General features: G+C 47.0%; 1 protein-coding gene and 1 long non-coding RNA gene across 4 annotated transcripts; one reads left to right on the top strand and one right to left on the bottom strand.

Annotated features, from left to right (window-relative positions):
• LOC110406032 lies at positions 1–13,727 on the bottom strand. 3 transcript variants are annotated; one of them, XR_002443215.1, is made up of 7 exons: positions 13,622–13,727; positions 12,755–12,957; positions 12,318–12,392; positions 10,219–10,423; positions 9,270–9,362; positions 2,247–7,281; positions 1–268 (listed from the first exon to the last, which is right to left on the bottom strand). It is a non-coding gene; the product is annotated as an uncharacterized LOC110406032 (long non-coding RNA). The 3 variants fall into 3 exon arrangements; XR_002443214.1 differs by lacking the exon at positions 1–268 and having other exon boundaries at positions 1,554–7,281; XR_002443213.1 differs by lacking the exons at positions 1–268; positions 2,247–7,281 and adding an exon at positions 8,104–8,381 and having other exon boundaries at positions 13,622–13,726.
• C1QTNF8 (C1q and TNF related 8) lies at positions 7,278–10,199 on the top strand. The gene is made up of 2 exons (XM_021412013.1): positions 7,278–8,195; positions 8,941–10,199. The coding sequence occupies exons 1-2, from the start codon at positions 7,970–7,972 to the stop codon at positions 9,486–9,488; spliced, it is 774 nt and encodes a 257-aa protein (XP_021267688.1). The 5' UTR covers positions 7,278–7,969; the 3' UTR covers positions 9,489–10,199.

Consider the following 24,634-nt stretch of genomic DNA (forward strand, 5'->3'; position numbering starts at 1 on the left):
ATGGGGATGGAGATGGGAATGGGGACAGAGAAGGACAAGAGCAGGAGGTGCTCCAGGAAGCCTGGAGGAGCCTAGAACTGGAGGTGACTCATGGAGAGCTGGACAGTGCTTGGGTTCACACTGGGACAACAGCAAACCTCAGTGTTTCTCTGATGGAGCCTCTGAGCACGGCACTGGTGTGTAACTCTTCACCATGGGACAGCATCAGCCCTCTCTCCCCAGTAACACTTGGTCCTCCTGGTTGTCCCACTGGTTGCAGATCTGTGAACTGATAGAAAAATCATGCTGCAGTCTGTTTTAATCACCTGTTAGTTTTAGCTACCACCACCGATATGAAAACATTCCCGACATAAGTCATCTGCAAACAATTTGCGTTCTCCATTACATAACACAGACCCACCCTACATCTTTAAATGTTATCATTGCCTTTTTTTTTTTATTCTGCAAAGATGTCCAAAACTCCTTTTCCAGCACGATGTCTGTTTCCCTGCCTCTGACCACAGCTCTGAGCAATTGGGGACAGACAATGCACTAGAAAGCAGAATAACCTGGTCAGTGTATGGGATAAAGCCTCCAGGATAAGGGGTCCAAGCACTGCATTCTGGTGCGTAGCAGAGCCAGGACTGCAGGGGAGGGATATTTAAAGCACTGAGCTGTGACCTGAAGTGGGGAAGGGCGCTGCAAGAGGACAAAATACACCTTTCCCTCCAATATGTCTCCTGATGTTCGCAGAGTGATCAAAGGTGCTACTTTTCTTTTGGAGCTTGCATTATTTCATGCGCTCACATTTTTTCTGGCTTTAAATAAAGCCACCAACATGTGCTAGCTTTCCCTCCTTTCTCGTTCTTAGGATGCTGGTACTCACTGCATCTCAGCATGGATGGTTTGGTGTAAGGCTTTATCCCTCAGACCTTTAAGGCAGGAAGGGAAACCAGCATACTTTTGCACTGGGAAGGTGCTCCTGCCACATATCACCTTCCTGAGATTGGTCCTAAATCTGTTCCTATATGGAAAGGAGCTGCACAAAAACCAGAGCTTTCATTGTGTATTTTTCTTTCTCCTTTCTCCTGCCCAAAATGATGCTGAAATCTCCCAGAGAAAAATATTTCCATGTGATCCCAGCACTTTCTCCTTTGGCTGGAACACTGAATGTGGTTTTGGGTCTGCTTTTTTTTTTTTTTTTTTTTCCCTTATTCACAAATTTTTTTGGTTTTCATTTCCATCATTGTGTGAGGCACTGTGCAAGCAGACAGACTGGCTGAGTTTTGTAGGGAAACCATAGCAGGACAAAAGCACAGAAACTCAGCACAAGTTGATGCAAGCAAAGAACCAAAAAAAACGCAGCTTTTGCAAACAACCTAGCTGCTGGATTTCATAAGGAGCACGACGAACTTTCAGTGTTTCATTTGGACTCCAGCTAGGAAGCTGCAGCAGCTGCCGAGGACTGAAAAACCTGAATGAACGGCAGCTTTCATATTATGCATCCTGCTAAGCTACAGCAAGGAAAGTAAGAGACAGGGTTCTGAGTCATAAGGTAAGTGAAATGGGTCTGAATAAGTTGGGAGAAAAATACTATTGCTATGGGGAACAAAGCATTCCCACCCTGCAGAAGCAGGTTGTGTGGGTGAGTCATAGCAAGAGGTGGTCTCTGCCCACACTGCTTCCTCTCTTCTGCTTCACCACAGCAGGAGAAAGAGGCGCAAGGCCAGATTACGGCTGAACCAGCTGCAGTTTGTTTCTGCTAACGCTGCTCGCTTCCGCACCCACCCTCAGCTGCAGCACTGCTGCCCAGTCTGGTTGCGCTCAGGAAGGGGCTGCAGCTAAGGCAGGATGGAGCCAAACCATGCCCAGGAATGTGCCTTTCAGCTACAATAGGTGAAGGAGCCTTGGTGCCATCCACCTCACCAGTGCTCTTTGCTCCATGGGAGAAGCTGCCCTGCAAATGATTTCACTGCAAGTGGGCTGCTGTGGCGGCAGCATGGGGCTGAATCACTGTCTGGGCTTGCACTGGGATGGGCGTTTGTTTAGGAGCCAGAAAAATCCTTTTGCTGCCTCTTTGTGATGTGTGATAGCTGCCTGTAGCGTGGTACCATGCGAAGATGTTAGTGCCCATGTGTACCCATCCATTTCCACAGAGGAACACCTTCTTCCCATAGGGTGCTTGCAGGGCACCTGCACTAAATCCATGGAATTCCCTGGGTCTGGGTGTGTGCAGCAATAGGAGGGGCTTTGCTCGGGATCCTCACCTCTTCCTATGCCCATGGGTGGGATGTGCACGTGGCATTGTGGTTGCCCTGCAGGACGCTGCTGCACATCAGCGGGAACAATGGTGTTCCTGTGGGCATCACAGCAAGAACAGTTCCTCCTGGGCAGAGACATCAGGGACTTCATCCACATGCCAAAGTTCATCCTAAAATAGAACTACCCAGAAAATCTACAAACTCTGACCAAGCATCTCAGAGGCTATTGCAAACTGTGGATGCAGATAGCATTCTGGGCCTTTCAGAGTTCAGATCCTGGCTGTGCCTCTATTCCCAGCCAGCTCACAGGGCTCGAGCTGTCCCCAGCATTGCTCCCAACTCCTCTTCACCCCAGCACAATGTATAAACACCGAGGACAAGAGGGTGTTAACAAGGTCATCTGCAAACCACTGCTGACAGTGGAAACTTTTAAACCACGCTGCTCTTCAGGATCCAAATGTTCTTTTCTGCAAGACTAAGTCTCTCCATGGCTACATACAGTCTGTTGATGTCCAGCCTGAGAGGAGCATCTCTGCAGCATCACGTTGGAGCAGAACCGCCCCGTGCTCAGCACTGACGCTCTTCCATAGTTTTGGATTCGTGAAGAAATTTTAGATCCTCCTGGGGAAAAAAAATAAATAAATCTCAAACAAATCATTTCCAAGAGGAAGTCCAGTGTCCAGACAGGAGCGGCCCCAGCACTGCTTCGTTTCCTGCTGCTGGCGATGCAAGGAGGGCTGGAGTGACAAGGATCTCAGGGCAAAAAAGGAGACAAAAGGTAAAAAAAAAAAAAATGCAGAAGCGGAATGATTTCCATCTCTGGAATAGTGCCAAGGTCCGAAGCTGACACATCCATGTGTTTTCCATCTCTGTGGCACAAGTAGGGTTTTAATCTTAACCGCCCTCATGGGTTTTTGGCTCAGATTTATCGCTAATTAAAATGGGCAGCGGCTGGTGTCGTCCCGTGCACAGTGAATTCAGAGCAAAGACAGTCAGAGATTGCTTTTCCAAGTGAAGCCATAGCAATAACAGGAAGTAAAACGTTAGCAAAAATTTAAAGTGCGGCTCCAGGATCCAAGAACGATTTCTGCCTCATGAATTCTTGCTGTTGCAGTGCATGAGCTCAGCACAGCAATGGTTGGGATTTAATCTCCGAGCATCCCTGCAAGGTAAGAACATTATGTATCCACACTTGTGCCAGTGAAAACAGGGCCCTGTGGTGGGTTAATGCAGATCTGTACTGCTATTCTGTGATAGGAGAAGCCCAATAGATCCCAGAGGGGCTGCTTGCAGAGCTCGAGATGGTCTGTCATGGTTTGGCCAGGCTTAGGACTCTGCTGTCCCCACATTGCTAACACAGGGGAGATGCCTTTGGCCCAGGCCCCAGCTTGATTTGCTCTGTTTCCTTTTGATTTTCCCATGTACAGAGCAAGCAAGCTATTTTTGCAGATATTATGGGGATTTTTTGTCCTCGCTGTTGCCCAGATGTGTTGCTTTATATGGGAGCGTTAAAATTCTTCAGGAATACAGTGTCATTAAAAAGCTTTGCATGAGCAAATGCACCTCATACATAAGCTACTACTTTGAGCTGTGAGATTAAACTCAATCATGAGCTGAGAAATCAATCAAGGTGCTCTCAACGTCAAGAAAACATATTTAAATAAGAAGTTGCACACAGGTAGAAAGCATCACATCATTTAACTCCCAGAATGGAAACAGTTTTTGCCCTTCCCTCACAAATGTTTGTGGCATCCCTAAAGCTCTGCATGGAAGGAATTCAACTTTTCCAGCTGGTAGACACCTGGAATGACAGGTGTTGCTGGAAAACCAGCAGTTTTGAGGCAGGTTATTCATAGCAAGAGTAAATAAAATGCCTGTTGGCCTACATTTTTTGTTGTAAACTTGTCTGTCTACTCAAATTCAGAGAAGGGACCAAAAAAACCCAAAACAACAAAGACTTTTTAAACCTTATCTAAAGTATAGTTCCAGTCAAAGAAACCTTCTAGTACATTCAAACAGCCTTTCAACAGTAGTATATATTCCAATGTTATGGTGAACACAACCAACCACCAGCTATCGTCAGCACGAGAATGCCCTGAAATTAACTGCTTCTGTCAGATTTGGATGTCTCATTTCACGATTCATAAATTTTCATTGCTTGCCAAAATACTGTTAAATACTGCTACACCCATTTAACATATGGAGAATTTCTTCTTCCCTCATATCTTGGTTGGTTTTATCCTGGAGATGCTGACTGCGTGGTGTTCAATGGGTATGGCATGGGGAGGGCTTGGAAGCATTTTTGGGAAGACTGAGATCATTTATCTTAGCATTATGCATTGCACCCAAACCAGCTGGATGCCCGGCCTCACAGTGAGCTATCTGCTCCTCAAGCACTCTGCAGGAAGCACCACAAACATCAAAACAATTCACATTTTTCTGAATGTCACCACAAGATTTGCAACAGAAATGTTTCAAACTCATCATTGGCCCGTCAAGTGTTTCAATATGAACCCAAGCTCAAAGAAGAGCCAAAGAAGCTGAACTGGAATAATGGTTTTGAGAGAGGAAGGGCTGAAAAACCTCCTCTTGTGGCCAGGTGAAACATTTATGGACCCTAAAGTTTCCAAAGCCAGAAGCGCTTTCCCTGGAGCAGAGCAATGCTGAGCTCCTTGCTCGCTGCCTTCCATCATCACCACATGTGTCAAAATGAAATCACAATAATTATCCTTGGGGAAAAAGATAAAATAGCTAAAAAAAAAAAAAAACAAAAAACAAAAAACAGCTCACTTTGCCTCACAGATCTCAAATGCTAAGCTCTGTCTTCCCTTTTATATCTTTTTTAATCTTTAAGGCACCATGTTTGACTTCCCTTCCATCATAAGATTGTGTCTGCTTCTCCTCCAAAATTTGGCTTAAATCATTTTCTTCTTCAGATTGACATGGTTTGTTATACAGAAATCCTTAGTAGTTTATTTCCTTTCCTGTTGCACACTTCATTCCTCTGGTTTTAAATTTTTTCCTCACCTGGCTTCTGGCTTTATGCTGGATGCCTTTCAACCTGAACCCCATACCACCGGATTCTTCATTCTTTCAGCCTTCTCAGACTCCTTTCCCTCCAGTTCTTTCCTGTTTTACTTCTCCAGTCCTTTCTTGACTGTTATAAGCAAACTGCAAAACTGAAAAACTGTTTACTTGCATACATCACTGAAGCTTCAGCTAATCAGATATTTTGCAAGCAAATACGTGTTTCTGTATTCAGTAGGGAGGACAGTGGCAGATACATGCACACAAAAGAATTAGGTTGGCCCCAAATGCACATCTGACACCATTTCCAGAAGATTGAGCAACTTGGGAATGTAAAATCATGAAGGAAAATGTGTGTGAGGCTCTGGGTGTCAGTTCAGGATGCCCTGAATTGACTGGATTTGTGCCTGGTTGGCTTCACTTTCCAAATGCAATTTTTAGCCAATAACTTGAGTAATTGTTCTTCATGAATCACGCAAACAGCCACAATTTCCTCAATGGGTGCTTGGATTATAGTGATGTAAAAGGTGCACAACCTGAACATTGATTTTTCACCCCGACTTTTCTTCCTTAAGCCACTTCTAAAAATAGGAATGTCATTCATCTTAAGGAGAATAATGGCCTATAAAAATGTAGAAGTAATTTCTTTATATTTATGAAGCCTTTGCCTGCCACCCATTATGAATGCCCCTTTTAATGAATGCTCTTTCTCCTTCATGAAGGTATTATGAGCAATTATGTCCTCCAGTTTTAATGTTCAGCTAATGTAATCAAATGCCTTAGACTTCATCCCCAGGTTATTGACTATCCGCAGTCCCAAGGACTAAACAGCTTTTAGTCCCATGGAGGATATATTGGCCCCAGTTGTCTGGGTCTCTGAGTGAATATGTGGTCTTCCTTAGACCATTATATATATGTATGAACAAGCCTTAATCGCTGCAAAGGAGACCCCAGAAACATTACTTGGACCTCAAACACTCTCTGTAGTGCAAGCTTTTTGTTCTGGTCACGTACGGGCTGGTTATTTATGATCTGCTGTCCATTTAGGCTCGCTTTGCATTTCTGGTCCTGGTTGGCAGCACAAAGATGGCTTAAGGACTGAATGAAAATTAAAAAGGACTTAATGAAAATGAGAATTCAGGCCCTGTACACTGATATAAAGGAGCATTAATCCCTCAGACTTGTACCTAGAATAAAGTACAATTACAACTAGAAAGATCATTTTGAGTTATGACAGATTTGATGAAAGAACTTTCAGTGCTGTCAGAAGCAAAGTTATTATACTGCTGCTAATAAGTATTCATCTAGTTTCCAGGGAGCTGGATTACACCAAGTAATAAAAGGTGCGAATGACAGCTCTTTTGGGGCAGGTAAGAACGGGAAGAAAACATCTCCCAACAATGCCTGTGCAATCCAAGTACCTTGCCCCAAACTGATCATTTTTTTCTGTATTTTCTTGACTAGTCTATGTTGTGCCCTGTGAAGCCTTTGTATAACTCATAGGTAGATACCTTCTCTCCCTCTGCAAAACGCTCATTGTTCCATTTCTGAAAGCAGGGATTTCTAGGCACTGCCATCCCCACCTATTCCAGGAATTAGAGCTGGTAGAAGAGGAGCTCTATGAGCTGTTCCCAGCCTGAGGTCAACAGAGTCCATCTGACTAATTGGACTCTGGATAAGGTCCAAAAAGGCATCAATTCAAAATCTGTTCTGTATGAAACACCACTGCAATGAGCAGAATGACACTAATTATGCATGGTACGAGGAGGCATTTGCCTGCCGCCAGCTCCATTCCCTCCCTAGATGGAGGCTACAGGGGAGCTTAAAGAAAACTCATTCACTGGCCACCACCTGAAACATTTTCTGCCTCTTCATTTCATCCAGTCTTCAGGGACTTTGGAGTTTGCCACTATCAGCTGAAAATGCAGTAGCCGTTCTCAAGCTACTGTTTGTGCAGAGCAAGTCCCAGTTTGGTCCATGCTTGTTGCAGCTATTTGGCACTCTGTCCTGCACACTGGAAAATAAAAATAGGAAACATACAGAGGAATTATGCTAAGAAAAGCAAATGGATATAGTCAAAGCCACAAACCACTTGGCTAGGTCCTTTCCGAAAGATTACCAGCAAAAGGTTAAGAAACCATCTAAAAAGAGAAATGCTTTTACTTTTTAAGTTCATTTTTTTCCACCAGCATTTTCCTCCAAAAAAAAAAAAAAGAGTTTGGTTAGATCTCTATTTATATAAAGTATTGTTTTTTGCATCTGATTTTTCTTTTTTTTTCCGGACAGCAAAACAAGAAAAAGTTACTGAGTAACACTTTTTACCCAGCACCTTTTGCAAGAGCAGTTCCAACCTCAGCCAGGCAGCGACTGCACCTTGAGCAGCACTTGCTACAACACCTTTAAGGACCTCAGCCTTAGCTTCTCATCTCCAAATGTGTTTTTTCTTTCCTGCTTTTACGTGCTGTCTCTTGAAAGATATTTCAACCATAAGTAATGCATGATGAGGATTGCCTTTTCCGTTGCTTGTAAACAGTACACAGTGGGGAACCCTTCCTACCTGGAGTCTCCTAGTGCCACTCCAAGATAAGCTAATCATTAATCAGAAAAGCACCTTGCGGCAACATTAGCAGATGGCCCATCAGTGGCTCTGATCCGAATCACCACGTTAATCATTTGTTCTTTGCCCGCTCCAGCTGGCTCGGATGAAGATGAGCACCGTGTTCCTCCTGCTCCTGCTGTCCATCCCCGGCTCCATGGTGGAGCAGGACCTGCCAAGGCGGGAGCCACGGCGCCTGTCGTGCGTGCGATGCTGTGGGCCCTCGGAGCAGCCCGTCTCCATCATCTCCTCACGATACACAAGGATGAGCAGTGACCCTGCTTCCTCGGTACCCAAAGTGCAGCCCACCATAGATATCACCATCCTCAAAGGTGGGTAGAGGTGACTATGGCCATAACAACCTTCCTCCGTCTTGCTTGCACATCTTCATCCGGCAGGTTGCGCTCTTCCCTACACCAAGAAACTTCTCTTATTTACCCAAGGGGTGACACGGCACAGGCTGTGCATGCACAAGTGAGAAGTGGCAAGAGGCTCTAATCCATCAGAAAACGGAATCACTGAAAGATGAAGTTATATCATACTGAAAAACAGATGTAAATGTTATCCCAAAATTATTCCTCAGAATAAGGAATGAAGAACTAACAAAAAATCTCACTCGCTTTTCCATTTCATATGCTTTGTCTTACAAGGTAAGACATTAAAAATTAAGCATATAACATAGGAGATATGTCAGGGAGTACTAAGCATAGAGACATGCAGAGCAGATAAAGCCTCTCCAAGGCCCAAATCAGACTTAAGCCAAATTTTCCTTGCCCTAAGCTCTGCATGAAGGGGCTGCGCATTCGACTGGGTCTGTGTAAGTGATCTGGTCAGGTAAGGGAGTTTTCACTACTGTAATTATTTTGTGCGTCAGCACTGTGGACTCAGTAGGACCAAGCTTTCACCTGGCATTCTTATCCTTCTAAGAATAAGGAGGGTGCAGGTGTCTGACATCTTCAAGACACTTGTGTCATGAAAACAATGTTTTACCAGGTGCTTTGGTGGCTGTCAGCAGAAGGGTGTCTGCAGCTTAGACTCCACGTGCTTCTATCTGACCATTTTCTTTTATGCTTACAGGTGAGAAGGGGGAAATGGGAGAAAAGGGGTACCCTGGGGCAGCTGGGAAGGAAGGAGAGAGAGGGCTACGTGGTTTCAATGGACGGAAGGGCCAGAAAGGCCAGCCTGGCCCCCAAGGCCACTCATGCAAGCAGCTCTACGCCGCCTTCTCAGTGGGTCGCAGAAAACCCTTGCATAGCTCAGACTACTTCCAGCACGTCATTTTTGACACCGAGTTTGTGAACCTCTACAAGCACTTCAACATGTTCTCAGGGAAGTTCTTCTGCTACGTGCCTGGAATCTACTACTTCAGCCTCAACGTCCACACTTGGAACTTCAAGGAGACCTACCTGCACCTGATGAAGAACGAGAAGGAGATGGTCATCCTCTATGCCCAGCCCAGTGACCGGAGCATCATGCAGAGCCAGAGCCTGATGCTGGACCTGCAGGAAGGAGACGAGGTCTGGGTGAGGATGTTCAAGCGGGAGCGAGAAAACGCCATCTATAGTGAGGAGTCTGATGTTTACATCATCTTCAATGGCCATTTAATCAAGCCAGCTGTAGAGTAGTAGAGTTCTTCAGCTTCAGGCTCAGAGCTTTGGTAGGGGTTTGTCTGATGCATTAATGTCTTCCCTTTTAGAAACGCACATCTAGCTCTGCTTGGAAGGACTGCAGCAGGCAGCCTCCTGGTGGGTTTGTGTCCATGTCAGGGACACCTGTGACTGAAGGTGACGGGGCTTCAAGGTGCTGCAAGCTATGAGCATAGAAGGCTTTAACCTTTAACATGCCCTGGAAACAAAGCAGAGAAGGCCCCAGCTCTGCAGCCCCATACAGATCCACAAGACCATCCCTCAAGAGTCTGCCAAGTTGGTAGCAACAAAATTTATCTCTGCTCTGCCTTGGAAAAAAAAGGATTGTAGGGACTGTAAGGGATTTTGGGAGGCTGACTAGCCCAACAAGACATTTTGATGAGATCTAAGGGTCACCTTCAGATACCTGTTATCCAGGTGCTAATCAAGGAATGTACCTACCACAATGCTTAGGTATCTTTGCAGTGCACAGTACTGCTAACAAAACCCCCTTTCTGCCAGCACCCACACCATGCCTGCTCCACTCATGTGGGCAAGGACACGCAGTGTTAATATTTTGCACAGTACAATTACCCTAAATTACATTTTTGTTCCATTTCATGTAATACTACATTCTGAGAGCAAAATGCTAGAATTACATAAATAACATCATACTGACCTAGAAAACTTTCTTGGAGACATAATTTTAAGTACAGCTGCAGCCACATACCATAACTTTGCTAGACTGCTATATTGGTAGCAAAACTTCTTGCACAACATCATCCAACACCAGGGGACCATGGGCATTTCTGTTTTTAAGGAAAACAGTGGCACTGCCTTAGGATCCTGTTTGTGAGTGCTCATTGCCAAGCTGGAGTCTTCCAAACATGAACATAGGATCAATTACTGTCTTCCAACACTCTCATCTCTGGCAACTGAAAGAGAAAACCAGGAGGAAAAAAGGTGCTTCACTACCAGCAGTGATATTACAGGGAATTTGGTTTCACATAACAATGGAGAGGAGCATGCAGCAGCAAGAAGCCTCATTTCCCCCAGTTCCTCCATGCCCATCCCCTCCTGTTTGTACCTTGAGCTGTTTGTATGAAGGATACATGAAGACAAATTGCTTCACTGCTGTGCCTCACCTACCCACAACTGTTCAGAAAAGTAGCTGAAATAAACAGATTGCTTTGAGTGCACTGGTTTTGTTTATTTCCATATGTTTTTCACAGCACCGGGCTAAAAGCACTGGCTGAACACCCAGTTCTACATCAGCATCTCAGGTGGCACTTTCAGTTAAGCACCAAAAGACTCCAGAAACCAAACTGAAACCTTCAATTCCTCTCCCTTGCCAGCCAGAAGTCACTCCCAGCTGAGTATCAGGATACAGAAGTTAAATAAATACCAAATCTGTCTGAGGTCTCAACTTTAGTGAAGATAGGAATTTTTAAGTAGCATATCTGCAAGTAAACACATGATGAAAATGGTTTATCAGCCTTGAAAGATCACATCTGCTCCCACTTCCACCACAACCTGCTGCAACCCTCAGCAGGAGAAGTGGGAAAGTTGCAGAGCTTTAAAATCACTCCCAAGGTTGCCTCAGGCAGATCCCCCATGCCCTGCCATCAGACATCCCAGCTGCCACCGCACAGCCTTTCCTTCCCCCATCCCCCCCCCTACTCCTTCTAAAAAAGCTTCCTAATCAGCAGTTTCCATTAGGGTGATGGTAAAAGCCCTAATGGCTGCATTGCTTGTTTGCAGCATGCCACTTAGTGCTGAGAGCACTGACAGAGAGGTGCCAGCCCTGAGCAAACACACGTGCCAGCAGAAGCCTTCCTACTGCACTCACTGAAGGCATTCGCTTTTCCCCAACCGTTCCCACCTTTCCCCTGCTTTGTTCCTCCTCCTGCACCACTCCCCACCTCGACTTTGCAGCTGCAGAAAGCCATGTCCTGCAGTGGAGATGGAATTATCTGCTGGGGCTGTCTAACATTCCCTGCATATCAAGCGGCTCTGTGCATCTCCAGCTCACCCCATCCACTGTTTGCTGCACTGACTTTAATTAAAAAGAAAAAAAAAAAAGATGATCCTGCCTTCTTAAAATGTCACGACCAACAGGAGTTATTGACAGCGCCTAATCCAGCGCTGGGAAAAACACCCCTGGAGCATGCTTAGGTTCAATGCACATTGATAGGGGAAAAGTTGCTTTCTACCAGGAAGGAAGCAAAAAATCCATATATCTGTATCTCTATGCATGTGTCTCTCCACAACACTTAGAGAAGCTCTGATAGGACACATTCAAAATGCTCTTGACTGATGTGCCAGTGCCATAAGCAGGCAAGCCATTAAAGCCATATTGGTTGCTGATGCAGAATGGCCTTGCAAATAATGAAAAAGGGTATTGGTTTGCACACATTATTCAAATCAGGCATTTTTTTATTATCGCAGGACTTGTAGTCTCAGCCTGCCAAGTCCTTTGGAGAAAAGAAAAAAAGGAAATACCTGAAAAAGTGAGACATAGAAAAACATCCCCACGCCTTCTGAATGCATCCCTCCGTTCATTCAACTTCAAGGGCTGGGACAAGCATCCCCATTTAGAGAAGTTTAATGAGCCAAATCCAAAGCACAAATATTTTAGAACTGCTCATCAGCACACAGGCAGCTCGCCAGAGCCTCTTTGTAGGAATGGAATTTAAATCCTTCCAGCAATCCGTGACAATTTGGAAAAAAAAAGCTTTTTCAGTTCTCATTTGAAGAGGGAAAAAAAAAAAAAAAAGAGTTAAGTGCTTAAAACTAAATGATAAAGAAATAGGGCAATTTCTGTTTTACCTTTAATTTTCCTTACATTTCACGCTGGGAAATAAACATCAGGAACAGGTCAGGCTTTCAGTTTGTTTGTCTTTTCTGCAAGGATAAAAAAAGAAATGACAAATGACAAAACTGCCTCAGCCTCCATAAAACTCAGGTGTGTTTTACTCAAAGCTGCAGCTCTCATCCAGGTGCCTTTCTCCCCAGAGCCCTTATGGAAGATGATGCCCTTGAGGCACAAGACACTGGCAAACCAGGCTGCCAGCCCTCCCTGCTGCTGGGGCAGGACCAGAGCTCAAGAAAGCAGAGGGATCTATGGAGAGCCTGGACAAGGAGCTGTAAGGGCAGAACCAGAGCCTTCTGCAACATCAGAAATAACAGATGATGGACCAGATCAGCTACTCCAGAAATCTCATTTTCCTGATGTAGGAAGATGAAAATAGACCAAGACAACGTACCTTTTGTTTTCTGACCTCAAAGCTGTCCTGTGTTTGCACTTGCTAGCCCAGACCTTGGTAATAGCAAGGAGATAAACTCATGTAGCATCATCCTCTCCTTCATGTCTTCAGCATCAGAGCAGCACCTCACACGGGGGAGCACGCTGGGTCAGCATCTCTCCTTCTACTGAAAAGGTGATGAATGGGGAGAGCAAGAAAATGACCTGGGGATAGTGCAAGATTTATGGTCAGCATTAGTAAAAAACCCTTCAAGGAGATGCAGAGTCTGCAGATGGCGGCTGCTGCAGGGAAGACAAGTGCTCCATCCCAGCATCCGCTGGGAATGATAAGAGCAGCTCTGCCTCAGGACAGAGGAACAAACCAGAGAGCTGCTCAGTGTCCCTTTAACCTTCTTCTCTGGATTCAAGTTTCAGCATTTTAGCCTGATGAAACTCTAAAAAGCCACAGAAAGTAGTTACGCTAAAAGTCCCCATGGGAAGAAGCTCTAGCTGCAGTTCCCAACATCCCACACCAAGGAAATCCTGCAGCACAGCTCAGTAACTTCGGGGGCTGTATCTGCCCTATAGAGTTCCATGCTTAAGTTTACTTAATGACTTCTAAATGGACTCATTCTTTGTCCTTTGTTACGTGATTGCACCAAATGAAGCATCACCTTTGTAGGATTTCTGCAGAGCCCTTGCTCAGCTATGCAATTGCTCTACGGTTTGCATTTGGTAATAACATCTGCAAGCATAAGACAGAAAAGGACCCTCACACGCACAGGCTTGACAAAAAAATTCTGTTAGCTCAAGCACAGAAATAGCTGATTTCCAGCAGAACCCAATCCTCTTTTTCCTACAAGCCAAAAACAGCACAAACATTCCTTACAGCTTCCTTCCCTTCAGTGCTTTCCTTTCCCACCTAAGAGCAGCATCAGGGTGTGGGGCTTGAGCTCTTCTTTATTATAGAGACACAGCAAATCGCTCAGGGCACACCTGAGTCTGCCATAGCAAGCTGAGGGACCACATAAGGCCTTAAGTGGTAAAGGCTGAAGGTCATTTGGGTTTGCTGGGAAAGGTGTGTTCTGTGCTGTGGGTTTAATGAGTGAGGTGTTAGGGAGAAATTGCAGGTGAGAGCTTTGCTTCAACATTTAGTAGCTATTTAGATGTGCTGTTACTTTATGTCACAGCTTGTTGCACAGAGCTCTCAGTGCACTGGTATCTCACCCATCCCTGTTGCCTGTGATGAGCTGCAGCAGTGCTGAGGATGAGGGTGGCACCAGGGCCCTGCTTGGCCCTGCAGCTCTCCCCCAGATCCTCCAGGAACTCTTTGCTCTTTAAGGAATTCAGTACCTTGTGGTGCAGTCTCTAAATAACCCTAGAGCCACTCAGAAATGCTCTCTAGAAAGAGCAATTGAAGAGTTCATAGTCCTGGCTGTGAAAAACAACTGGTGTATGGCTAAATAGCTTGCAGTGCTATTAGTGCTCATTACACCTGGCAGAGCTAGTGGCTAGGCTAGTGCTTGGTGCTCTTAATTCCAAGTGGCAGCAAGGAAACTGAAACCTCTGTGTGCTTCCAGTTCTCTCTCCTATTTATTCCTTTTATGCGTGCTTTGCTTTTGGTCAGATCCTGCTGTTGTTCTCATCTAAGTTGATTAAACTTCTAAAGCAGTTCATTGACTCAGACTATTCTAGTGAGCTGCAAAGCAGACATAGTCTTATTTAAGATACCTCTTCTTATTTCTGCCTTCTATTTGTCAATGAATGGAGCAGCAAGTGGAGATTAGGTTTTTCACATTCCTGTAGGCTCAGCAGCGGGTGTGAATCTCTGTGATGTAAGGAGCAGAAAAAAAACAGGTGAGGGGAGCGCCTGGGAGAGCTGACTCAGTGCCCTGAGCTCACTGCTGAAGCTGTTTCATTCCTGCTAAGCCCCTGCATGGGCTGGGCTCATTTCTGGTGCTCCCACAGCGAGCTTGTGCCGTCCTGCAGAGAGGATGCGCTGCTCCTGCTGCTGCTCGCTGTTGTACAGCAAGTCTCTGAGCTGGACTCGGGGTCACGGAGCCTTTACTCTGTGCTGAAGCCTTTCAACTGTGCTCTTCAAAGGTAGCCCAGTTCCTTGGTTTGATTTCAGCCTGCGGCAATAAGCCATTCCCCTGTAACTGAGTGATCACAGCTCTCTCCTGGCTCAGCGAAGGCTGAGCTGTGTGTACCAGGCTCCTTCCAGCCAAGCACGAATGGAAAATCCCTATTCTGCCGATTTGCTCCAAGGGCAAGTTCCTCTGAACTCCAGCTCTCTGCACGTGTTTTCTCCTGGAAGTGGTCAGGATGGGACCTGGCAGCGGTTCCGTGCTGCACCTCTGTTGGACTGCTGTGTTCAGCCTGTTACAAGCCTGAGCTGGCGCTGAGCAGCTTGCCGTGAGGGTGCTGCATGCTTCACAGTCTGCCCACCCTCCTCCTCTCTTTTGCCAACGGAGTCTTAAAACCAGTGATCAAATTCAAACTTGAACGCTTCTTCTTGAGTACGTCTGGGGATGCATGGGAACACCTGGAGCAGCTGTGAGCTGCGGGTGTGCAGCACCACTGCCCCGTGGGGCTCACACCCCAGCGCAGCACCCACTCCTGCAGACAGGTACCGCCTTGCTGCAGCTGCCTGCTCCGTGGCACAGCACTGCTGCCAGCTGTCCCCTGCCAGCCTGCATCTCCCCCTGTGGCTCTTCTCGCAGGCTGGTTTGGGGCGAGGAGGCTTTCGGGTGAGTTTGCATCCCACCTGGCTTTCTAGAAGGATCTCTTTCTATCAGGGTAAGAACAAAAAGAAGCTCTGCCTTCGGCAAACGGATTTCTTCCTCCCTGTAACTTTTTGTTTTACAACAGGAACAGCCAGATAACATCGATGCAGATAAGGCAACCAGGCAACAAATAAAGCTAATGGGTTGTGTTTAGATGAGTTGAATGGAACTTAATGATTTTACTAAGAACCTATTCACTTACAAAGATTTAAAGTAGCAGATAAAATGCAGCAGATAAAAGATGAAAGTGTTAAAACAAATAGAAACCACTTAGCCAGGGAGCAATAGAGAGCTAAAAGGCTGAGCCTTTGGCTTGCACAGGCTCCGCAGCCCTAGGTCCCTACCTCGCCCTTCATCCCAGTTGAGAGGGCTGGGGACTCTCATCCTGCCCCTATGGGGTGCTCCTTTGTATCCTTGTGCCTGTCCCTGCCAAGAGCTGGTGATGCCTTCCCCTCCTGCACACTCATTTTCCTCTCATTTTAGTTTTCAGTGGCAAAGCTCCAAGCAGCAGCACCTGGAAGCTGTGAACCTGTGTTCTTTCTGTGTGGTTTCTTTCACTGGTTGTTCATGCTACCTGTTTTTGTGTTGCATATATATGTATGTTTTATGGCATATTTTATTCTTTACATGTTTTCTGCCTAGCAAAGTCTTTAGTTGGAAGCCCCCTGGTAGAAGAATCCCCTCTTAAAAAATCTGCCCTATGCAACTATGATGGGGCAGGAGCCATCTTCTTGCAGGGAGGGCCTGAAGGCAGCTTTCACAGAGTCATAGAATGGCTTGAGTTGGAAGGGAGCTCTCAAGGCCATCTGGTCCAATTCTCTGCACTGAGCTGGGACACCCACAGCTCCATCAGTGCTCGGAGCCCCATCCAGCCTGACCAGGGGTGTCTGCAGGAACCGGGCACTGCCACCTCTCTGAGCACCCAGTGCCACTGCCTCACCGCCCTTAGCATTAACACCCTTAGAGTTTTTTCCTTATATCCAGTGAATCCTTCCCTCTTTTTGCCCCATGTCCTGTCACAACAAACCTCCTCACAGGTGTTCCATCCCTGGGGCCATTTCTGTGGCTTTTCTCTGGACACACTCCAACAGGGCCGGATCTCTCCTGCACTGAGGACTGCACACCTGGACACAATGCTCCAGGTGAGGTCTCACAGAGCAGAGGGGCAGTTCTGTCCTTGTAGCAGTGCAGCTGCCAAAGAAGGGATGTGGGCAGAGCTTTTTCCCTTCTTAGGGCTCTTCTTCCCCTCTCTGACATCAGAGGAAGCTTTCTCGCTGGCAGCTGCGCTTCATGTGCCAGCCAGAAGCTGCTGCAGACAATCTGGGCACCCCGATGATTGCTGCCATCCGTTGGGCATGACAGCCTAATGCTATTTGCAACTCCTTTCTTCCAGGGAGAATTGCATTAAAGCCAGCTCGCACAAATTGCTTCCTTCCTCCTTCAGTTTGGAACAAGCACCTCTGTTCCAGCTCGCAGTCCATCTCCATGGCTGCAGACCTCCTCCCACCTTTGGCACTGAAAGGACCTTTAAGGAGCAAAACTTCTGTTGCAGGAAACAGAATGCCACATTATTTGGGGTTATTTTGCTAGTGCAAAATATCAGAGCTGTATGGTAGCCGAGCAGCTGCTGAGGGTGTCCCAAAGATTGTGCACCTCTGTTTCTGAGAAGGGAAGAATGCAAATCAATTACAAAAAGGTTGTTCTCCCCTCTGTTCTTCTGTCTGTTCTTTCTGCCCTTTTTCAAGGCAGAATTCTGACTCTCCCATTGATTGAAAAGACAGATGTACAGTGAGGTATAAACTACATCCTGCAGCGTGGATGTTGGACAGCAGGTCCAGGCAGGCACGAGCAACCAGGCGCAGAACTGCCTGGTTTTGGGGTCTGCCACTCCTATTCGTGGTCCCTGGTCCTGCTGATGAGGATTTCTCTGAGGCTGAAGTGGCCCAGCCAGGAGTCTCCATCACTTGTGCTTCCAGCCCTGGCTAAAAGCAGGGAGAGAAGAGCTTGGAGGAACTCCTGGGAAAAGGAGAATGTCAGCACTCTTAAATTCAAGTTAAAAGCTTTGAAAGTGCAGAACTGTGAGTAGACACAGAGTCTGGCCCTGAAGCCTGCACCTTCCTGTCAGAAATGCTCCTCAGACCGCACACTGATGGCAGCCGTGCACCAGGGTGAAGAACTGAGCTGCCAGCAGTGAAATGCTGCCGTGGTGATGCCTGCTATTATAAGATCCAAGGAACTGCTGGGGTGGGTGGTGTGGATGCCAGCTCCTCCTTGTTCTCCTGCCTTGCAGACGTGCAGAGCTTTCTGTGCCAGTTTGGCAGCAGGGCTGCATGCTTGGGCTTTATTATACGTTGCAGAGAGCCTTGCTGCTCTCCTGGGAATGGAAATACATGGCTGGGAAGAGTATGCAATGCAGGGAACATGGAAAGAAATCCTGCCAGACACACTGATTTGGGATGCTAGAATAACCACATTGAGTCATAGAGGCTCCTCGTGCAACCTCAGCTCTAACAGTGGCAATGTCTTCAGTTGCTCTCCATTATATTGAGGCTTAAAGCAGCCCTGAGCAGCTAATGCACCAAGTTAGCTCATTAGGAAATGGCAGAGTTCAGCACTATAAGGACTCAAAGGAGCAGTGGATCAGAACTAAGAAAGGACGTTTGTGCACACAGGGTTTTGGCAATGACTCCTGGCCAGCCATGCACTCACATTTGTGATGGCTGAATGGCTCACGCTAGTTGTGGCTCCATTTAATAGAATCCTCAGATGTTCTCCTAGTGTACAGCCCTGGGATCAGAATGAAGCAAAACCAAGCAGACAGAACCTGCACTGAACTTTGCAGCTTGATGGGTGCAGAGTCAGCGCTGCCTGCACTGAGTCAGCCCCGCTCTGTTATTGGAAGCAATTCAAATTCTGTGTCCTGGGGATTTCAGACGTTTAGTGACAGGTCTCCTAATGGTTTGCACATTAGCAAATGTTTGGTCATCAGAGCCTCTGAAGAGGCTGTGCTCTGTGTGCTGTGCTCAGCATCTCCCAGTGCTGGGGTGTTCCGCTTTGCATGACTCTGAAGTGGAGCAAATAGCCTTTATTTGGTATATTAACCTCATCTAATTGAGTCTCTCTGCTCATTAAGAATAGCAGTTACAATTTATCAGCCATAAAACTGCCTACCACATTTGCTTAATTACCGGCGATGTCATTTGTTAGGGACTTTGGGGAAGAAAATAGTGGGTGTTGTGTGCTCTGCTGAGCCAAAAAGCTCATTCTGACTGAGGCTCCGGGCAGAGCATTCAGCATCACACGGCCCCCAGTGCCTTCTGCCCATGCAATGAGCTTCGGGTTTTCGGCACCCACTGGCTTCAGACTGGAGCATCTCAAGACAGTGGGATAAGTGACAACCAGGTGGCCTGCCCCCAATGTCTGCAGAGTCCTGGGTGCTTGCTGGGACCCATTTGCCTGCAGCAGGAGCTGTTATCTCAGTGCTTTGGGCTGTTCCTCTCTTGTGCAGCTGCAAAAGCAGTGGTGAGTCTCTGGATGGCTGCACTGACTCATCTCATGTCCTCTCTGCTAGAGCAGCGTAAAGAAAAGTACTGGAAACTTTTTATCATTAGGCAGTGTTGGTCAGAAGGCAGACTGCTGGCAAGCCACGTGTTAGGTTCTTAACGTGCAAAAAGAGCCCAAGCACTCCATATAAAATCCCCCAAATGCTTTCAGTCTCACAGTACCCACTGACACTGGATAAAATGTAGTTTCCAAGTGATTTATGAGTAGCGTGTGATCTTGCTGCTATTGAAGCTGATTTCTCTCCCTCTGCCCAGGATGTGTTCGGGTCCTAGGGAAGTGTCTGCGTTACTTTATCCCCATCTCCTGAGCTGCAGCCTCAGCCCGTGGCCGAGTGAGGGAAGTTTGTTTGTGTGCTGCTGTATGGAACCACATGAAATGTGATGCCACTTTCTGTGCAAAGTGCCTCGTGCACAGCAAATCCTGATGCAAGGAGCTACTTGAAGCAGGCGCTTAGAGAACTGCAGGTGTGATATAACGTCACAACCGCAGAGCAAAGCGGAGCTTTCTGAGCCTTGAGCTCCAGGAAGAGTTTCTTTCAGGCTTCTTGAACTCGCTGTGATCATTACTCACTGCAAATGACACTTGACAAGTTGTCAAGTGCCACAAATCTGTGTTTTCACTTCGCTGTGAAATTCAACTTGACTGGAAAAGTATCGGTGGGAGCCCACGTGCGCAGCCTCCTGTACTCCTCAACTTAATGCCTCCACCGATGAGAACTCAGCAATAGTAGAGCTCAGACTGTGTGACTGTTAGCGGTCAGACCTGTGGTGCAGCTGAACTGGGGACGTTATTCCACCCGAAATGGTGCCTTTGACCCAAAAGAGGCTGCACAGATTTGCTGGTGAATATACCCCAAAGAATGTTCAAATCTGGACATCCACAGTGCAACCTGTGCCCCTCCTTTCAGCTCAGCCCAAGTGGGCGTGGAGCAGGTCCTTGCAGAGCTGCCCTGACTCTGATTAAGTGCTGCAGCATCAGGCGTGCTTTGCTCTGTCTCCACCAGGCTGAATTCAGACATCTCAGCTATGTATCATGGTTTCCTTTTATGACTTCTCATGATCTTCTCAGTCCTAGAGTGCTAGCACAGCGTGGTCAAAAGTCTTGAGAATCCTGTGGTTTTTCCATTGTGATGTGCCAAATGCGCTGTGCTTTGAAGTTTTTCAGTTTTTTAATCAGATGATTAAGATTGGGCTCAGCTTTCAGCTAGCTGCTCTTAAGGGTGGTGGAGGGGGGTGGTTTGTAAAGGGGAAGAGAAACAACGTGGTGGATGGGCTTTTCATACCTTCCATTTTCCACGCTCTCTTTTTGTGCTCTCTGGAAATTGCAAATGCTCTTTGCTAAGTGCATCTCTGACAATGGTGGCTCCTGCTTGCTGAATGATACGGAGGTGTTTTAATATCCGATTGGGAAATTTCACAAAGGAGGAAATCCAGCCCCGGGCAGACAGCCAGCACCAGGTCCCTCATTGTGAGACTGAAGTGGTTCATAGCCTTCGCTCTGGCCTTTTGCACAGCAGAGGATTTCACTTAGATGAACTGCCTGGAATGATCTGAGATTAGATTACTGCTGGTTTACCCGGTGTCTCTCCTGTTGTCCTCTGGCTTTGCAGAGCCTGGTCAAGGATCCCCGACTGGAGAAGGTGGGGCCGGGCAGGTGCTACCCAATACATGTGCTGATAAATGTGTTTGTTGGTAGGTAAAGAACTGCCCTCTACACATTGCTTGTACGATGGAGCTCAGCCCCACGTATCTAGCACAGCCACACCAGGTCTGAAATGCAATGCAACTGCAAACTCCCTCACATAAGTTTTTGTGGGTGTTCGAAAAATCCAAATACAGTTTGGTGACATGAATTTATTCTATGTAAATGACACTGATTGTTGCCTGGAGCCGTCAGACACACGCGTACCAGCAAGCAGAACATGTGCGAGGCTGAGATGGGAGGCCCGTCGGACCTCTGTCTATCACCTGGCATATGGGACTGGATTCACACATGTGGCTGCGGAAAGCAAGCGCAGCCTGTGGTGTGAGGCTTCGCAGTGGTGCAAACAGCAAAGCAGAGCAATCACATTAATTCTGGGAGCAACACAATGAGTTCCTGCTGCCCATGGGAGCAGCTGTCATCACGTCCCGTCAGAGGCGGCGGTTCTGGTGACACGGCGGGGCTCTACTGTGCTTGCTGCCTTTGTTCTGTTTGTTTAAGCCGCAGTTTTGCAGAGGAGCAGTCAGCGTGTGACATGCAAACCCTCTCCTGTTGAGCAGAGCTGCTGCAGCCCCGAAGTGTCAGCGATGGCCATGACTCATCCGCGTCAATCCGGGACCGGCAGAGAGCCCACGCAGTGCGTCGTGTTATCGCTGTTTGTTCGTGAATCTGTTGCTGTTGATCCTGCTTATTTTCTGGGGCCAGTACGTTCATGGGTTTGGCAGTGTGGCCAGCACAGCCTGAAAGGTGCTGCCTGTGGGAGAGGTGGTGAGATCTGAGGATGGCCCTGGGCTCCTGAAGCCTCAGACTTTCTACATGGGGTTGCCAGGAGCCTTCCATCTCCCCGGTGCTGTCTGTGCTCTCTGGGCTGCTAATTCCCAAGCATGGGGGGACAACACATCATTTTATTTCAAATTTAAGCAGGAGGATGTTATTCTGAGAAAAGCCAGGTGGGGCGTGATTCAGTGGAGACTTCAGGAGGGAAAATGTATTTTCTTCAGATACTCCACATGGAGACATGGTGAGATTTGTGCCTTGTCCCAGCTTGGGTATTCGGAGAAATTTCTTCTTAAACAGACTGGTCAGGCACTGGCACTGCTGCCCAGGGAGGTGGTGGGGTCACTGTCCCCAGAGGTGTTTCAGAACTGTGGAGATGTGGCACTGAGGGACGTGGTCAGTGGGCATTGTGGGATCAGTTGGTGATGGACTTGGGGATCTGAGAGGGCTTTTCTAACCTGAATGATTCTATGGAGCACTGGGAGGGGAAGCCTGGCATCTCCCACTGCAGTTTCAAGATAAGGAAGCCTGCAGCAGGCACTCTGGACCAGCAGTGGCTGCCATCTAAACGTTGTTCTCTTGCATTATAAAACCCAGACCTACATTCTGCACCCAGGACCACTTGGCAGCTGGAAGAGCCTCACTATCTAAAGTTAAAGGGAAATGCTTGTCCCTGGTGGTATTTCCCAGACCATGGCTGTGCTTCAGGTCTGGGACTGTGCTGTGCATACAGCTGCAGCATTGGGGCTGCGAAGGTAAATTCAGATGCAAGCTTACCTGCTGGTCTCACATCACATAACTTCACAAATCCTCAGGACAGGACAGCACATCCTCTGTACGCCCATTTATTTTAAGGTCTGTTACTTTTCCATTAGCTGTGCTGGAAAGATAGAAAGCACTACAACAGCATTGTAGGTCCATTCTGGCAAATGGAGAGTGAGCTAAGGGAGCAGGGCACTTCTGATGTTTGGGATGCCTTATTGCTTGAGGTCAGAAATCTGGCTTAAACGCTCGAGATATAGGTGGTAAGAGAGCAAGTAGGGAAAGGTTTCACCTTTAATGACTTTTCAGGGAAAGATGAAGAGATACAGAGGATTAAGTGTTACCAGATTACAGCAGGAAAGAGAGAGAGAACACAGAAACCCCAGAGCATCAGCTATCTCATAGCAACAAGACTGGATTGAGATGGAGTTGTTCAAAACAACACAAAAAAATAATCCAGATGTAAATACAATGTGAAAAAAAAGTGCACGCTGAGGTGATCAGCTGAAACAATTCAAGTAAACGAGCTGGGGGAGGTGGATAAGCAGCCCTGGGAACAAGGCACAGTGGTCTGAAGTGAGTGACTTTTACTTTCCTTCTCATCCCACCAAGCAGAAGCATGGATTGCACCTGCTGGGAGCAGCCTCCAAGGTTAGGGATGATGTTGCACGTGTCAAGGCTGTGCCAGAACAAAGCTGATGCAGCAGCCAGCTGTAGCTCATTGGTTGTCGGACAGGTTTTAGGCTGTTCATCTAAATTTGGTCCCCAGTGCTCCCCCAGTCCCTGAGGGTGGTGGTGCATGAAGCCTCAGGAGATCTGGTTCTGACAGATGGCCTCCAGACTTGTGGCACTCACTGTGAGGTTTGCCTTAAGGCACTCAAGCAATATTGATCGTTGAAATTAGACGATGTTTAGCTGCAGTTCAAAGAGAAAAAGAGTAAAAAATAACATCCTTAGCTCCGCTCTTCTTCAGTGGAAGTCCACCAGTTCAACACATGGCTGGGTATCACCTGAGAGAGCAACCAGAGAGATGCCCCAATGTTGGTGGAGTCCTTCACGGCTCCGCTGAAATGCAGGAGGTTTGAAGCCACCAGTGAAGCACATTAATCCCCAGGTCACTTCTGTCCCCTCTGAACTCCACCATTTAGAATCGCCTTGTTCTGCAGATACCACTTACACATACAATCCATGACTTTTCCCCCTCACTTATAGCCATTTTTATTGGAAGAAAAAGTGATATGTTTAAAAAAGGTGCTCCTTTACCCTGACTATTGCAAGTTTTCCTTTCATACGCGTACTTTAGCAAAAGCCTTTGGTACTCAGCGGTTGAAAATCTGTTTATTGAGTGGTCTGCATGATGGCCAATGAATATTCATAACTGGGGACTTCAACAGAGGTGGCCACAAGCAAATATATTTTGCCACACTGTGAAGGTCAAAGGGGCATGGGACAAGGATTCCTTGACCTTCACGTGCATGTGAATATTTGTTTCAAGCAGTGCAGCAGGAAAGCTAACATTTGTCATACTTCAATGGAACGAAGGGTTAGCCAGGAAAGGAGTATTTAAAGCTGAATAGTTTTAATTTGACAAATTGTCTGTCGAGGTATTAAAAATGTCAGTCAGTCCCTCAGGCTTAGTGACTGGATTTGCAGTGTGTTAAAAAAATCCTGCATTTTGGGAGCATCACTTCTGTCTCCTGCTTTCTGGGAACAGCTGGCTGGGAGGACAGATTTTCATCTGAATTTGTCAGTCTTTGTCAAAGCATGACATGTTTTGACAAAATGTGTTCAGAGGTGCTCTCAGCTTGCCTGGCTGCTCAGAAGCCCATCACCAAGATGCGGGGGAAGCCTATGCCTCCTCAAGAGCAGTATGTAGATGGAACTTGGAGAAAGAGCAAGAGGAGCTTTTGGAAAATGCAGCTCAAGCCTGGGAAAAGTCTTGGGATGAGGAAAGGATCTCATGGGGCAGCGGCTGCACGGCACTGGGTAGATGTCTACAAGAGCTGTGGAGAACTACAAGGAGCAGAGCAGCTCCTGGCAAGCAAAGCTAGGGCCAGGGAAAGAGCTGTCAGGCTTTTTCAGAGCTGCACTGTCTGAGCCATACTGAGGAAGCAATGCCTTGGACACTAACAGGGCTGAATCGGTGCTGGATTCCCCCTGGGGTGGGAAGCAAGCCCTATGTGTGCTCTCAGCTGCAGCTGAATATTGTTCTTCCTCCTCAAACTCCAGCTGGAGACAGGCATTTGTTACACAACCAAATTCCCCAGACAGTTGTTTGTTAGAAAGGTCATTTGGCTGTCTTATCTGAAAAT

Source organism: Numida meleagris, chromosome 13 (genome assembly GCF_002078875.1).
Source record: "Numida meleagris isolate 19003 breed g44 Domestic line chromosome 13, NumMel1.0, whole genome shotgun sequence".
NCBI lineage: Eukaryota > Metazoa > Chordata > Aves > Galliformes > Numididae > Numida > Numida meleagris.